Here is a 15,597-nt window from a genome sequence, read left to right as displayed (position 1 = left end):
GTTTCTTCTCAGCACTTGCCATATGTTTGTCTCGAAGCGCTGGTAGGGCCCAAAAGATAAAGAGACAATATGTAAAGTGCCCCATAAGGGCTACCTTTTTCTTTTTTTAATATTTTCTATTGACGTTCATAAGTGCCACTTGTGGTCTAAACTGAATAAATATTTTTGATTATGATTTTTGATTTTGATTATGGGAGAATGGGAAGGAGGCTCGATGCTGGAGAGCGGCGCGCTGCAGGGCCGCCAGCTGCGCCAGCAGGGCCCGCACGAGGCCGGGGCGCCGGGCCCCGCGCGACACTCACCCAGCTGGGCGCGGAGGGCGCGCGTGTGGTGCGCGTGCGCGGTGTCCCGCTGGAGAGCGGCGCGCTGCAGGGCCGCCAGCTGCGCCAGCAGGGCGCCGCACGACTCCGCGGGCGCCGGCGCCGCGTCCGCGCACGCCAGCTCGCGCGCCTCGCGTACTTCTCGCCGCAGCGCCTCCTCGCGGGTCGCCCAGCGGCGCTCCTCTGAAATGTCGAGGAAAATCGTCGTTATGAAGCTGCTCGGAACAAATAACAAGCTGCGGATAATACAAAATCGGAAAAGGAAGCCTGGAACACTGATGATCGAGAGAAACACAGTGCAGGGTAATGGATTAACTTAAAACTTTTAACTGGCTCAGCTCATCATCTCATACGACCTACGATTCTAAACGACGTCCTACCGCCGCTTCAGTCTCGGGGCTGCTCCTTCTCATCCGTGGAGTGAACGTCAGGCCCCAGAAGGGGGAGAACTGTACTATAAGGACAAGGACAAAGAAAAATAACTTGTAGGGAGTCAAGAAGTGTGGCGCGGTGGAGTGCAATCTGCCCTAGGCAGCCGCAATTCCGCGCACACCTTCCGCGATTCGGCCAGTATAACCGCAAGGTTGGAATGGCCATGGGTGGTGGTGGGCTGCTCCTTCTTCTCCTGCCAGTAACGTCACACTCACCGGCCGTGACGTCGGCCCGCAGGCGCGCAGGTCGTGCTCGAGCGCGCGTGACGTCACACTCACCGGCCGTGACGTCGGCCCGCAGGCGCGCAGGTCGTGCTCGAGGCGCGCGTGACGTCACACTCACCGGCCGTGACGTCGGCCCGCAGGCGCGCCAGCTCGGCGGCGCGCGCGGCAGCGTCAGCACGGGCGGCGCTCAGGTCGCGGGCTGCTCCTCACCAGTGACGTCACACTCACCGGCCGTGACGTCGGCCCGCAGGCGCGCCAGCTCGGCAGCACGCGCGGCAGCGTCAGCGCGGGCAGCGCGCAGGTCATGGTCAAGGCGCGCGTGACGTCACACTAGTGTCCGACCGAAACTAGTTTTAAGACCGAAACCGAAATCGAAAACGAATTTCGGCAACGGTGTCTATTTCGGCCGAAACCGAAACCGAAACTTCCATACAAGGCTCATATTTTGAGGGAAAAATAAAGAAAACGTTATTTATTATATTCAGTCAGTCTTTATTGTTTTCTCTTTAAATTGCATTAAATTTGAACTTATAAAGCGTCTTTTTACTCTAAAAGATATCAAATTGTGTATTAAAAAAGAAAAAGAAGGATTTATAGTCTAGATTTTTTTTAATTACTCGCAATATTCAGGACATCTACAAAACCCGTCCCATGGTCGGGTCTTTTACCTTAATAATTTCTCAAAACAGAATTGGTAGTACGTAAGTTAGTATCTACTACTTGGATACCGTGGTGATAAATACTAAAATGAACTTTGAAACTCTGAATCAATAATATTATCACCATGAAATGCACTATAGTCATTACTTACTACATAACTAATGTTTGTTTACGTATCGCATTTGCGAACCAAAACCATTCGGTTTCGGTCGTAGTTTCGGTAAGTTTGCCGCCGAAAACGAAACTAAACCGAAACTCGTGTTTTTACCGAAACTCAACCGAAAACGAAACCGAAATCGAACATTCGGTCGGACACTACGTCACACTCACCGGCCGTGACGTCGGCCCGCAGGCGCGCCAGCTCGGCAGCACGCGCGGCAGCTTCAGCACGGGCAGCACGCAGGTCGTGCTCGAGGCGCGCGTGACGTCACACTCACCGGCCGTGACGTCGGCCCGCAGGCGCGCCAGCTCGGCAGCACGCGCGGCAGCGTCAGCACGGGCGGCGCGCAGGTCGCGGGCTACTCCTCGCCAGTGACGTCACACTCACCGGCCGTGACGTCGGCCCGCAGGCGCGCCAGCTCGGCAGCACGCGCGGCAGCTTCAGCGCGGGCAGCGCGCAGGTCGTGGTCAAGACGCGCGTGTGCCGCGCGTGTGCGGGCCAGCTCGTCGCCGCTGCCGCGGAGCGCGGTGAGCTCGCGCCGCGCCGCGTCCAGCGACGTCCGCGTCGACTCCAGCCGGTGTGTAGCGTCATCTAGCGCGCTTTTTGTCTACAACACATCAACGCCGGCTCTCTTCGTTACGTTTTATCCGCTGAATATAAAGCACCTTTTTCTAAAATACAGAAATGAAAAGAGTTCATGCTCTGCATTTTTGTATAGGTAGGCCGAAGGTACTACCACAGAATAATAATAAGTACTACGTACAGAAGTTTTACTTGACGAAGGTATTTAAAAAAAAAAAGTAATTTAGCTTGTCTCAAGAGTCAAGCACCATTTTGTTGACAAACGTCAGTGATCGGTATTGCGCCGAAGCTATAGTTCCAAAATACTGGACTGTCCTGTCGATGACATTGACAGTGGGGCGCCACCGTCAATACCGGATCGCTGGTTCAGATTTTTGCCATGTTGGAAACCATATAGTTGAACGATGGTAGCGCCCCCCTGTCATTGAGTTTGGTGGGACAGTTCAGCGTGGGTCATCTATACNCGTGAACGGAATACGTCACCGACACTACGAGAGATTATTGATTGAAAGGCTTTTTGGTGTAAAAATAAAATTATATTGTAAAATAAAATCAAGTTACATGTTTAGTTCGAAGTAGAAAAGTCAAGAGAAGAGAAAAAAGTGACAATCGATAAGAAACATAAAAAGTAAAAAGAAGTTTCTCGCCGGCCAGGCGCGCGGCCAAGGAGTTTGGTCACACATTTGCGACCTCTACCATTATTTCCTAGGACGTCATTAGACAGACCTGTACACATAGTTTCCGAGGATTAAGCGAAAAACCGAAAAGTGGCACCTTTAAACCCCCCTCTCCCCGCCGGCTCAAGGGCTAAGGGCGGGGACTTTTGCTATGTTTACCTCCTAACTAGTCTAAATAAAGTCCTGAAGTCAGAAATTGTGTTCTACAGTTTTCCATCTATAATGCTTTATTGATTGGACTAACAGCAGATAATACTCGTATTGAAACCATACACATCGTTAACAAGAACTGATAAAATACTCATATAGGTAAATCCCGCACGATAGTGTTCATTTGTAATAGGCTTATTTTATAGCCACACGTTGTGTAATATGTGTGCTAAACCAAATGCATTTAGAACACCCATTGTATTATAGAACGAAACTCAAAGCTCGATTCAAACTCAAGCATACATTGTTCTCCAATATTTATGTAGGTTGGGGTCCATCCTTTACGTCCATTTTTAGTTTGCCTTGGCCTTTTCGACCTCATTGACAACCGTCACTGAAAACAGTCTGGGCCCCGATTACGCTAAAAATTTTCATCTGCCCGGACAACGAACGAACATCAGCTGTTTTGATAAATCCGTATCGCGGTGTCGTTTTGACAGCTAGTTGAAACGAAGCATAGACGTAAACGTAAAGCTAAATATCTCATGTGACAATGAAAATACTAGGAAGGTACGTCCATTACCGTGATACCGAATTTGCACCTCAGCTGGAATGAAAAACGGAGAGCAACTGGAGAAGAAGCGCGTATGTATTGGAGACGTTAAAAATTAGCGTAATCGGGGCACTGATCTCCTCCACTTACCTCTGCCAGCTCGGCGTCCAGCTTCTTGTTGGCAGTGGTGAGCCGGTACACGGCTTCCACCTGGCTCACCTCCAGCTCTTCCTTGGCGGAAAGCGAGCGCTTCAGTCGCTCTAGCTCGCTCGTCTGGTCTGCTATCTTGTCTCTGGAATGTATAATACAAAAGTCAAATTCATCATCATCATTTCAGCTATAGAACGTCCACTTCTGACCATAGGCCTCCTTTAATGATATTCATAATCACCGGCTGGTAGCGGCCGGCATCCAGCGCCTACCTGCTACCTTTATGAGGTCGTCCTTCTACCTTGTGAAAGGACGTCCTACGCTGCGTTTTCTGGTACGTATACGTAGGTACGCTTACGATATTTGCTTCGTAAGTTCGTTTCAGACAAATGACGTCTACTGCTAGACGAAAGCTACATTCAAAGATTTGCATAATGACCAGTCGCGCTGCACATAATTTCGTTCGTTTCGTNTCAGAGTGCAGGCAGGCCAAAACTAATACAATGCGAATATAATTGGTGTAAATCGTATACGATTAATGCAGATTTGATTGCAAATTCAATGCATTCTTTAAAAATACGATTCGTCATATACCGTCATTTGTAACTATACTCAACATCAAATAAACCGCACCTTCCGCGACGCGAACTTTAAACGACGCGATTGTCTTTTGACACAATCATGGTGTCCCAACAATATTGGTGTCATTTGAAAGCCCAATAAATATCCTTAAAGAAAAACACATTTAATTTATTAATAAATCATTAACATATGTATACCATAAATGTGACTTGAAAAAAGACCTCACTTTGGGCTCACCTCTGGGATCAATTAGACCAAATTTTATGGTTATAAAACCAAATAATGATCACACGTGTCCTGTTTAACAGATGGATAGCGAATTATCTCAACTTAACAGTTTTATAGCCATAAAAGTTGGCTCAAGCGTAACTACCTATTTTTTTTTAAGTGACTCTGGATCCTTCCAAAGACACATTTTTGGGGTAAAAACCTTTCCTTTAATGAAATGAAGTTTAGAACTAGGCTTTTAAATGGTGCCAATATCGGTGGGAAGTGGGGATGCATACGTTTAAAAGTGCTTGTCGCGGGAGGTGCGATTTATTTGATGTCGAGTGTATTAATAGATGGTGCAAGCCTTCTGAAGATCGTTAAGTTGCAGACAATATACCAACAAAATTCAATTCTATAACCTATCTAGCCAATAAGGCAATGTGTAGTTTGACTCAAGGTGACGAACGAACAATTTGTTATCGTGTGGAAATGTATTCCATGCCAGCTTGCCCTAGCACACTCGACGTAAACACATACCGCCACATACGAAGTCACAGCAAAGTTATATTTTGAAAGTCAATAAGTGCAAGTCCTAATTATGTAGGTACAGTCACGGAATGAGAAAGGTTCGTCAGTTTTCAAATTGATTCCTTCAACGAATCGCGAGCACATATTACCTTTTGAAACTATGTTACAGAATAATCTCGAGTTAGAGAAAATAATCTTTAACTGTTCGTCAGTAAAGTTCAAAATTATTCAGATCAAAGTTGTTTGACGATTTATCTTGTCAAGATTATTATGATTGATAAACTAAAACCTTCTTGTTGGTTCAGCCTGCCATTATTATTTCTATTAAATAAAAAAAAACTACATTTTGTAACATTGCATGGGATAGAAAATTAAACAAGCAAAACCTTATTCGTCAGCAAACGTCATATTTATTTAAATGTTAGCAGCACTGTTTCTTGCACTGTTATGTTGGCAGGTTTGACTCTTACAGTACCTTTTTTTTTTTTTATTTTTTTTTTTTAACGGGGAAAAAATGCGTTGAATCGCATACCTACCCTGCGGGGACAGGGTAGGTTATGTGGGGCTCACCAAGTCAGAAGGACGAGGCATACCCACTAAAAAGACCCCGGTGCTCCGTCACTCGCCTAAGTGGGAGGAGACTGTGGGTTTCCGGGCAAAGCCTTCTCTACCACAGCCCCTCCCGGCGATTGCCCGCCTACACGGCGGGCCCTACAAGCCCCCCAGCACGGGGGGCGGCAGGAACAGCTGGAAGCACACAGCTGTTCCCGTCCGACGGTGGTGGTGACCTGTGCAATGCAGGCGGGGGCGCCCCCACGCCCCCGGCCCGCTGGCCATCACCGTGGAGAGGAAACTGGAGGCGATCATATTGTCGCCTCCTCTGACCCCTCCTCCGTCGTCGGAGCGAGGGGACTCTTACAGTACCTAGTGCAAGCGAAAACCGACACTAAGGTGACGAACCTTTTCATTCTGCGACTGTACCTAACTAACTACACAAAGATAATAATATTATTCCACTAGCGGCCGCCCGCGACTTCGTACGCGTGGATCCCGTTTTATCCCCTTAGGGGTTGAATTTTGCAAAATCCCGTCTTTGTACCACCTACCTACGCACCGACGTTCTAAAAGGAACCCACATGCAAAACTTGAGACTCCTAGCACTTGTAGTTTCTGAGATTTCGTGATGAGTGAGTGAGTCAGGNACAGAAAATAATGGCCTATTAAGTACATGTTTTTTTGTGTTATTATGAAAGTTCAGAAAACTGCGCAGTTTTTAAAATTATTTTGGACCTATGGAATTTTGTTTTTTTTTTTTAACTTTTAAGTTGAAAATTTTAGAATGTTCCGCTAAAAGCATATTTTTTATGTTTCTAGCAAAAATTTTGTATCTTGCATCAAAGATAGGAAAATGATTATTTTTTTCAAAAATCTGCAATTAATAGGGAATCTGTCAAAAAAAAGAAATCTGAGAAAAGTCGACCCAAAAAAAAGGTAAAAAAATTTAAAGCCTACTAGGTCATACAATTTGAAAAAATCACAAAATTAACGATAACTTCTAAACTATGAAAAATCGTAAAACATACATGGGGGTGAAATCGATAGGTCTAGTCCTCACCTATCACCTGCTTTCGGCTTGACACCTTACAAGAAACACCCTGTATAGGGCTGACTTCGGTAAAATGATGTGACGTGAGGTGCCAAACTGCAGAAAATGGCGGAGGAAATACATGATTTAGCATGAATTATCTACTTATTTAGCTCTCAGTGTCTTATGGCAACTTAAAAAAGTACATTCTGTGTTTTTATTATTATTTAGGCAGTTAAATACTGCACAGTATTAAGTACACCATTTTCTTTATTTTTTTCCATCATACACAGAATACGCGTGCGTGAGTCAATGCTCGCTCGTATGTGAGGCCTTGTCGAATAGTAATCCTGTAGGGGGCCATCGTGCGTGTTTTGTTTTCGATGTAAACTCGCGGAGATGAACAGGCCTGGTGCTACGTAAACTAGACATGTTACGAGTTAAAATAAGATATAAAGAATCACTACAAATATTTCATTTGCAGTTTGAATCCATCATGTATATTTCTCGACGAAACATCGCGAAAGCATGTAATCTATCGTGTAGTTCAAAACAAATAATTACGAACTAATTACCGATCTGAATAACGTTGTTACAAGACATAAATCAGTCACTTATGTAGATACTTAGATACACTTATAACAAACACGCGATGTAGTGCATGATTCACACGTGTTACTGATGAATGATTAAATGCTTAATAAACTGGTAAAGAGGAGATAATGAATTGTAACGATCTAGAAATGATAAATTACAATATTCTCATCAAAACAGCGGTACATGATCATTAACAAATGTTAGTTATAATACCGAACCACCAATAACGACAGCAGATAATACTAGTATTGAAACCATACACATCGTCAAGAGAACTGATAAAATACTCATATAGGTAAATCCCGCACGATAGTGTTCATTTGTAATAGGCTTATTTTATAGCCAGACGTGTAATATGTGTGCTAAACCAAATGCATTTAGAACACCCATTGTATTATAGAACGAAACTCAAAACTCGATTCAACTCAAGCATAGATTGAAGACTGATCTCCAATATTTATGTAGGTTGGGGCCCATCATTTACGTCAATTTTTTGTTTGCTTGGGCCTTTCCGACATCATTGACAACCTGTGGCCTAATTCACGTATTTTGACAGTCAATATCTCGCTGACTTTCAGAAGTCATGCCATTAAAAACAGTTCTAAATCCGTATTCACAAGGTTCATTTCGATAGAACGATTACTCGATAGGATCGCAACTCAGCGATTTGTTGTCATTGAAGTTTTGTTACGTAGTCCCATTGAAAAACAGTCTGTTCTAAATCCGTATTCACAAGGGTCATTTTGATAGAACGATTACTCGATAGGATCGCAACTCAGCGATTTGTTGTCATTGAAGTTATGTTACGTCGTCCCATTGAAAACAGTTCTAAATCTGTATTCACAAGGGTCATTTTGATAGAACGATTACTCGATAGGATCGCAACTCAGTGTTTTGTTGTCGTTGTTGTTTTGTTACGTGAATAAGGCTACTGATCTCCTCAACTCACCTCTGCAAGCTCGGCGTCCAGCTTCTTGTTGGCGGTGGTGAGCCGGTACACGGCTTCCACCTGGCTCACCTCCAGCTCTTCCTTGGCGGAAAGCGAGCGCTTCAGTCGCTCTAGCTCGCTCGTCTGGTCTGCTATCTTGTCTCTGGAATGTATAATACAAAAGTCAAATTCATCATCATCATTTCAGCTATAGAACGTCCACTTCTGACCATAGGCCTCCTTTAATGATATTCATAATCACCGGCTGGTAGCGGCCTGTATCCAGCGCCTTCCTGCTACCTTTATGAGGTCGTCCAAAAACCTTGTAGGAGGACGTCCTACGCTGCGTTTCTGGTACGCTTACGATATTTGCTTCGTACGTTCGTTTCAGCCAAATGACGTCCACTGCTGGACAAAATCTTCACCCAAGGATTTCCATAACGACTGGGCTGCACGATAATTATTTGCTTAGCAAATTAAAATAGCGAAGAGAAACGAGAGATTTCTTATTTGATGAATCGCAGGCCAAAACTAATACGAATATAATTATAAAATAATAATAAATAAATCTTTGGACAATTTCACACAGCGCCAGCTAGCCCCAAAGTAAGCAACTTAATGCTTGTGTTATGGGTGCTAGCTTAACGGATATACTACTTATATACTTTTTTTTTAAATACATAAATATTATACATAGTCACACCCAGACCCGTCACAGAAATTAAAATTCATCATTTCAATTTCTGCCCGGCCGGGAATCGAACCCGGGACCTCTCGGCATAGTAGTCCGTTCTGAACCACTACACCAAACGGCCGACTAATTGGTGTAAATCGTATACGGTTAATGCTTAAATGCGGTAAATTCTTTAAAAATACGTCTCGAGATAACGTCATTTGTGACTATTAATAGATGGTGCAAGCCTTCTGTTGATCGTTAAGTTGCAGACAATATACCGACAAAATTCAATACAGGCAACGTGTTGTTTGGCTCGGGGTGAACTGAACGTGCTGTAAATGGCCAGGATTTTAATATGAAACATCTTTAAACTACATACACCATTTATTTAGAAACACTAGTACCGAAACGAACGAACAATTTGTTATCGTGTGGAAATGTACTCCATTCCAACTTGCCCCCTAGCACGCTCGACGTAAACACATACCGCCACATGCAAAGTCACAATTTTGAAAGTCAATAAGTGCAAGTCCTAAATAAGTACCTACACAAAGATAATAATATTATTCCACTAGCGGCCGCCCGCGACTTCGTAGGTACGCGTGGATCCCGTTTTATCCCCTTAGGGGTAGAATTTTGCAAAATCCTGTCTTAGTGAGCACCTACGTTCTAAAAGGAACCCCCATGCAAAATTTGAGACTCCTAGCACTTGTAGTTTCTGAGATTTCGTGATGAGTGAGTGAGTCAGGAAATCCGTAAACGAACTAAAGTCGCTGACATAGCCCGACGGATTAGCAAGCTGAAGTGGCAATGGACAGAGCACATAGTGCGCAGAACTGACGGCCGATGGGGCAGCAAGGTTCTGGAATGGAGGCCGCGTACCGGAAGGCGCAGCGTGAGACGTCCACCTACAAGGTGGACTGACGACATCGTAAAGGTAGCAGGGAAGCGCTGGATGCAGGCCGCTACCAATCGATCAACGTGGAAAGCATTAGGGGAGGCCTATGTTCAGCAGTGGACGTCCTATGGCTGACATGATGATGATGATGATGAGTGAGTCAGTCCATCAGTCAGTGACCTTTCGCTTTTATAGATAAAGGTCTCACCTTAGGCTCTTGATGACCTGTTCATTGTCCTTCTCCTTGGCGCGGAGCTTCTTGATGATGTTGGAGTGCTGCAGCTGCTGCCGCGCCAGCTTCTCTCCCTCCTCCTGTAGCTGGGTGATAACGTCGTCTTTCTCTTTCAGGCTGTTCTCGAGGTCGGACGAGTTCTTCCGAGACGCCTCGGTCTTGAGGGTATCTAGTTGTTTTCTTAGCTGATCCTGTTTCAATCAACGATATAACAGGATTAAGCTCTAAACAAGATTTGCCTACACCAGACATGTGAAAGTAAATAAAAGCTTGTAATTACGGTTTAGAAACCACCCTCATTGTTACGAATGTATATTACGCCAGTATTCACAAAAGATGTTTTCTTAAGTGAAGCAGCAAATCGAACGCTCAGCGTTGAATGGAGCTCTGTGTGTCACCAAGTGCGTCCACGCGCACTGTGAGACCTCTTAGCAATGTTTGTGAATACGAGCGTTAAAAAGCACACGGAAAATGTAAATTCGGGTATGCGTCGCGACGGTGCAATTATCCGGGAATTTTCAGCCGCGACGGGCACGGCTCCAGTGGCGCAATTGGTTAGCGCACGGTACTTATAAGGCAGTGTACGTGTGAGGAATGCCGGGGTTGTGAGTTCGAGCCTCACCTGGAGCAAATTTTTGATAGAGATTTGTTGAAAAACAAAAAAAATCGGTAATGAACCACCTTCCCCTTTTGTTTTAATTAGAGTAATAACAATGTTTGGAGTTTCGAAGATAGTTAAAATTTTCTAATGCAATGGAAATACTTTAGGCATTTCTACCGCCAAAATAACTTCAGCAAATGTAGATGTGGGCGATCATTGACGATTGACGAAAATTTAAAATTAAATTTCTACCCACGTGTGTTGGTGTGATGAAAATCACTACCTTTGCCTTGAGTTACTTCAGTTGAAATGGTAGGTAGGTACCTAGTTAAAAACAAATAATTTAAATGAATTTTAATTCCAGTACTGTAGTAAACCTCACAAGTCACCTTGTAATATAATAATGCATGAATTTTTTACTGTTCAAAGATTCCCAAGATGACAGAATTTGCCTGATTGAAAAATATATACAAAAAAAGTATTTAAAAAAATAGAATAGAATAATAAAATAAAATTGGTCAGTTTAGTTTTGACCCACAAAAAGAATCTGCAGTGTGTTACCACTATCAGAAAGATGATACCTAGCATATCACTCATCACATGCTCTACCACTATGTACTTAAATACACCCAACAACAAAAAATTAATTACCTTTTCTCTTATCGCTTGCTGGAATTTCTTTTCCAACGCCGACATCCTCTGTGTGTAGTCTTCAGTGATCATGTTGATCTCGCCGCTCTCGTGCTTGGCCACCATCGAGTCCAGCTGGCTCTTGAGGTCCGCATTACTCTCCGCCAGCTCCGCATTGTTCCGGCTCACCTCCATCAGTCTGTTCTCCCGCGCCTCCAAGATTTCGGCCATTTCACAAAGCCTTCTCATCAACCTCTCATTCTCAGAACTCTGACTCTCATCACTGGTGTTGCTTTGAATGGAAGCCTCCGACAACTCCCGATTGTGTCCCCGTATCTTTGTAGCTAATGATTTCCCCAGCACCAAGTCTACCAGGTTCGGTGATGTTGTTCCATCAAATTTGGATTGCCTTAGCCCATACTTGGCTGGACTACTTCTGCAAAAATGACCGTCACCGTTGGGGCTTGGAATTATTTCAATATCCGACGAAGTGGCAGTCTCCAGCTCATCCCCAGATGTGTGTCCAGATGTCCTGTCAGAGCCAATCTTCACTAAATCACTTTTACTATCCGAGCTAATTGGAGAAGTCCTCTCCTTTAAGCTCCCCTCTTTTTGGGAGGAGTCGCTGTCTGGCCCGCTGCACTGCTGCTTCTCAACATTTACAAATGCAGAACTCTCAGACCTGAGCATGTCCACAGACACGTTCACATTGTAAAATGATGAGGAGTCACTAAGTTTCTCCATCAAAATATCTTCTTGATCCATTTCTTTTTTTGGCTCTTCTACTGTATTTTCCAAAATAATGCTCTCATTGTCAGCGTTTAGAGTTCTATCAGACCACGAGCCATCATTAGATGAGTTCTCACTGATTTGCATTCGATGGGGCAACACCGACTGTTCTAAATGTATGAAATCCTTCTCTAAAATTTTTCGACTTTCACTCCTAAGCATTTTTGGAAAGGGACTAGCAGATTTGTCGTCTGTATCTAAAACTGTTGGTGCGGTACACTCCGATATAGAATTATAAGACATAGTATCTTCATCATCGTCTGCAACCAGGCTCACACTATCAGCAGTCTCGGCTCTCTCAGTCCGCTCTCCCACAGGAGTGGACTTCTTATCGCTCACATCACCAGGAGACAAGTGGGATGATGTGGAGCTACTATTTCTATCACTAGAGTAACTGTCAAAGCCAAGGCACTCAATAGAACTCGGACTAACCAAACTGTCGGGTAATATTTCCACAGAGTCAGAGTTCAGTTTTTGCCCCACACTGCTGCTGTGCGACATGGACTGCCCGGAAGCTGCTTCCGAATCGGGGGTCGTTTTTAAACTGTGTGACAAAACTTCTACAGAATCAGAACTGTTTCTGCTAGATACCAATGATAACCTGTTTGAACGCGATGAACCTCTTCTGTCTTCAACTTTTGAGAAATCATCTTTTGATGTTTTAGCAATCTTGAATTCTAAACCTTCAGCCCCGTCTGACATAACTAGCTGGCTTTTAGAAAATAAATCATCTTGACTGCCATATTTGGCGTCAGCAATCACATTCATAGATTTTGCTTTGGGAGGTTGGACTATGGTGGAATCATGCTCACTTGTAGGTTGTTCAAAGAATGAACCTGCGAAGGATCCCCACAAGCTCTGCGAGGTCGACTTCGACGGGCTCTCCGTGACCACTGGCTGCTCTTTGATGGGGTCATCCTTGCCACTCTCAGCGCTCACGGTCAAGCCCCACGAAGAGAAGAAATCACTGTCTTTTTGAGGCGTCCCACTCTTGCTCGGAGACGATTTCGCGGTGCTCTGTGGCGGGGACTCATCCTCGGGCTCCTCGCCGCTCTCATCCTGTATGTCTAGAGCCTTGTCGATGGTCTTCTGGGCCTCCTTCAAGGCTGTCTTTGCCAAACTCGTCAGGCCTGACGTGTCGAACCAATTCATAATGAGGTCACATCAGAAACGAATACTATCACAATAGCACAACAAAACACGTAACAAACACTTTTTTATATCGTCCGACACGGTTGATAGACGGTTGTTATGAGAAAAACTGGAATCACAACACAGCACATCAATCAGGTGACGTTTCCATTTTGTTTATATTTTTCAATTTTGTCCCCTCTGTCAACCAAAGAAACACTTAACTTTTTAGCAAATTTTGGTCAGAATTGATGCGCAATTACCACAGTAATTTGCATAAATCGCTAATATCTTTCTGTAAATTACATTTTGTGCTAAATAAACGAAAGATTTTGACATTTGTTATCATAAAAAAGAACGTCAATCGACTTCGGCAGTGTCGTATAAGTATTCGGGTATTTTCGGCCCCGTCAGACACAGCTCCAGTGGCGCAATTGGTTAGCGCACGGTACTTATAAGACAGTGTACGTGTGAGTAATGCCGGGGTTGTGAGTTCGAGCCTCACCTGGAGCATATTTTTGATAGAAGCAAATTAAAAATACATGGCAAAATAAGCTGGTTTTGCATTTTGTTTTTTAGATGTAGTTGTTAATTGAGTAGCACTAAACAAGATATTTTTGCAATTCAAACATCAGTCTGTTGTGACAACTATCTATCGCGTGCTATCGCTAAGAAAATACATGTACCTACTTAAAAACAACTGTTTTAGAACTGTAATCACTCAATCACTGATGTAGTACTTAAGGCGAACTTAATTTCAAAGAGGCATAGAGCATTCTCCCTCAGTCAACCTTTGAGTCAAGTAAAAATTGGGTTGACAGTGCCTGTACAGTACATCCATATTGAAGTGAAGACATACTTATTATAATATTTGTGATACTTAACAAATTAAACACATTAATTCTTAGTTTATTATTTTATTTAAATACACTAATTTTAAAAGAATATTTAGCAGACTTATTTACAATATTAGAAAATAATCCTTTCAATATTATAAACTCTCTTATACATATTTTAATGTTTATCCAATTTATCATACAAACAATACAGACACCGGCAATAGTGCAATAATTAATGCAATCAATAAATAAATACTAATAACTTGATTTCTTATATTAAACATACATTTAATTCAGCAAGCCTGAATGTTAACTGGCTAACGAATAAAAAGATTCTGTTTTAGCCACCATCCAAGGATTCACGTACTTTTATAGCACGTAAGTAGATAGATTTATACAAAATTTTAATATGATTGTATCCATTAGGTTTTCAACTTTTCTTTCGTAAAAATTTTGATGACACGTACGTGGCTCATATCATAAGGCTAATGGCTAAAACAACACCTCATTACAATATTACATAATTAATTTTAACTTGCCTAAGCATGCCCGATCAAACAGGTGGCGCTATAGCGTTTGCCACGTGTTCGATTCCCGGGACATGCAAATTTTTATAACGATACTTAGTTGGCGCATGACTCATCCTCGTTTTCGAATGTTAAAACTTACCTAAGTACTAAGACTTAAATCTTGACTTTCTGAGGATAACATGATTTATAAGCTCATTCTAAATTAATTATACATATAGTTCTCTGAGCTGAAAATAAGAGGAACTGGTGACATAGTCATTCAGCTAGCTATTGCAGGATGTTAAATTGATGTATAATACATAGTTAATGGACGAATAACGTGAATTCAAGATATTAAAATTAATCAAATGTTAAAATTAACCCTTAAATATAATTTAATCTAAATTATAATATCACCAACAGTTTTACGCGACTTCGGACGCGTAGAATTTGGTTTACAAATAAAATACGAAAGAGTACAGCCCGGAAGAATAAAAAACTTTTTCAAATTCGACATACCTACATAATAAATGCTCGGAACAGATTTTGGCAACCTTGTAATGATTATGATAAAACTGAGACACATTGAACTCTTTCTGATTCTAATTTAGTGGTTAGCAAGATTGCCAAATCCCTACCATTAATTTACAGCCTTAAACCGGAATATATGTAAACTAATTAATAAACTAACTAAATAAAACAAATAAATTCTGACTCGGACACAATAACGTAAAATAACTAAACAAAAAATGCGTCTTATCTATACGACACACTAAGAAAATCTTCTAAAAATGTAATATCACTATAAAAACACCTTTAATTTAAAATAACGTTAGTCTTACTTATATTCAAACAGTTTTAAATGTTTTACATAACTAAGTTCAATTCAGTAACAGGAATGTAGTAAATTAAATACACTTATTTAAAATTTCTGCTTAAGGAAATACCAAGTGC

The 15,597-nt window shown here is 42.6% G+C and overlaps 1 protein-coding gene and 2 non-coding genes across 3 annotated transcripts in view; 2 read left to right on the top strand and 1 right to left on the bottom strand.

The window, feature by feature from the left end:
* Tmf (TATA element modulatory factor) overlaps nucleotides 1-13,656 on the bottom strand; it is a 28,851-nt gene extending 15,195 nt beyond the window's left edge. Inside the window, exons 1-5 of the mRNA XM_028319419.1 lie at nucleotides 11,397-13,656; nucleotides 10,121-10,335; nucleotides 8,360-8,501; nucleotides 2,184-2,403; nucleotides 303-503 (exon numbers count right to left, since the gene is read on the bottom strand). Coding sequence (XP_028175220.1) covers nucleotides 303-503; nucleotides 2,184-2,403; nucleotides 8,360-8,501; nucleotides 10,121-10,335; nucleotides 11,397-13,316 — 2,698 coding nt within the window. The 5' untranslated portion in view covers nucleotides 13,317-13,656. The remainder of the gene's footprint in view (nucleotides 1-302; nucleotides 504-2,183; nucleotides 2,404-8,359; nucleotides 8,502-10,120; nucleotides 10,336-11,396) is intronic.
* TRNAI-UAU (transfer RNA isoleucine (anticodon UAU)) lies at nucleotides 10,681-10,774 on the top strand. The gene is made up of 2 exons: nucleotides 10,681-10,718; nucleotides 10,739-10,774. It is a non-coding gene; the product is annotated as a tRNA-Ile (tRNA).
* A 58-nt stretch (nucleotides 13,657-13,714) lies between the features above and the next one.
* On the top strand, nucleotides 13,715-13,808 carry TRNAI-UAU (transfer RNA isoleucine (anticodon UAU)). The gene is made up of 2 exons: nucleotides 13,715-13,752; nucleotides 13,773-13,808. It is a non-coding gene; the product is annotated as a tRNA-Ile (tRNA).
* Nucleotides 13,809-15,597: the final 1,789 nt, after the last annotated feature.

The sequence above is a fragment of the Ostrinia furnacalis genome, unplaced genomic scaffold, assembly GCF_004193835.3.
Source record: "Ostrinia furnacalis isolate ACB-3 unplaced genomic scaffold, ASM419383v2 OfSCF7182, whole genome shotgun sequence".
Classification (NCBI taxonomy): domain Eukaryota; kingdom Metazoa; phylum Arthropoda; class Insecta; order Lepidoptera; family Crambidae; genus Ostrinia; species Ostrinia furnacalis.
This window is presented reverse-complemented; position numbering and strand designations above follow the sequence as displayed.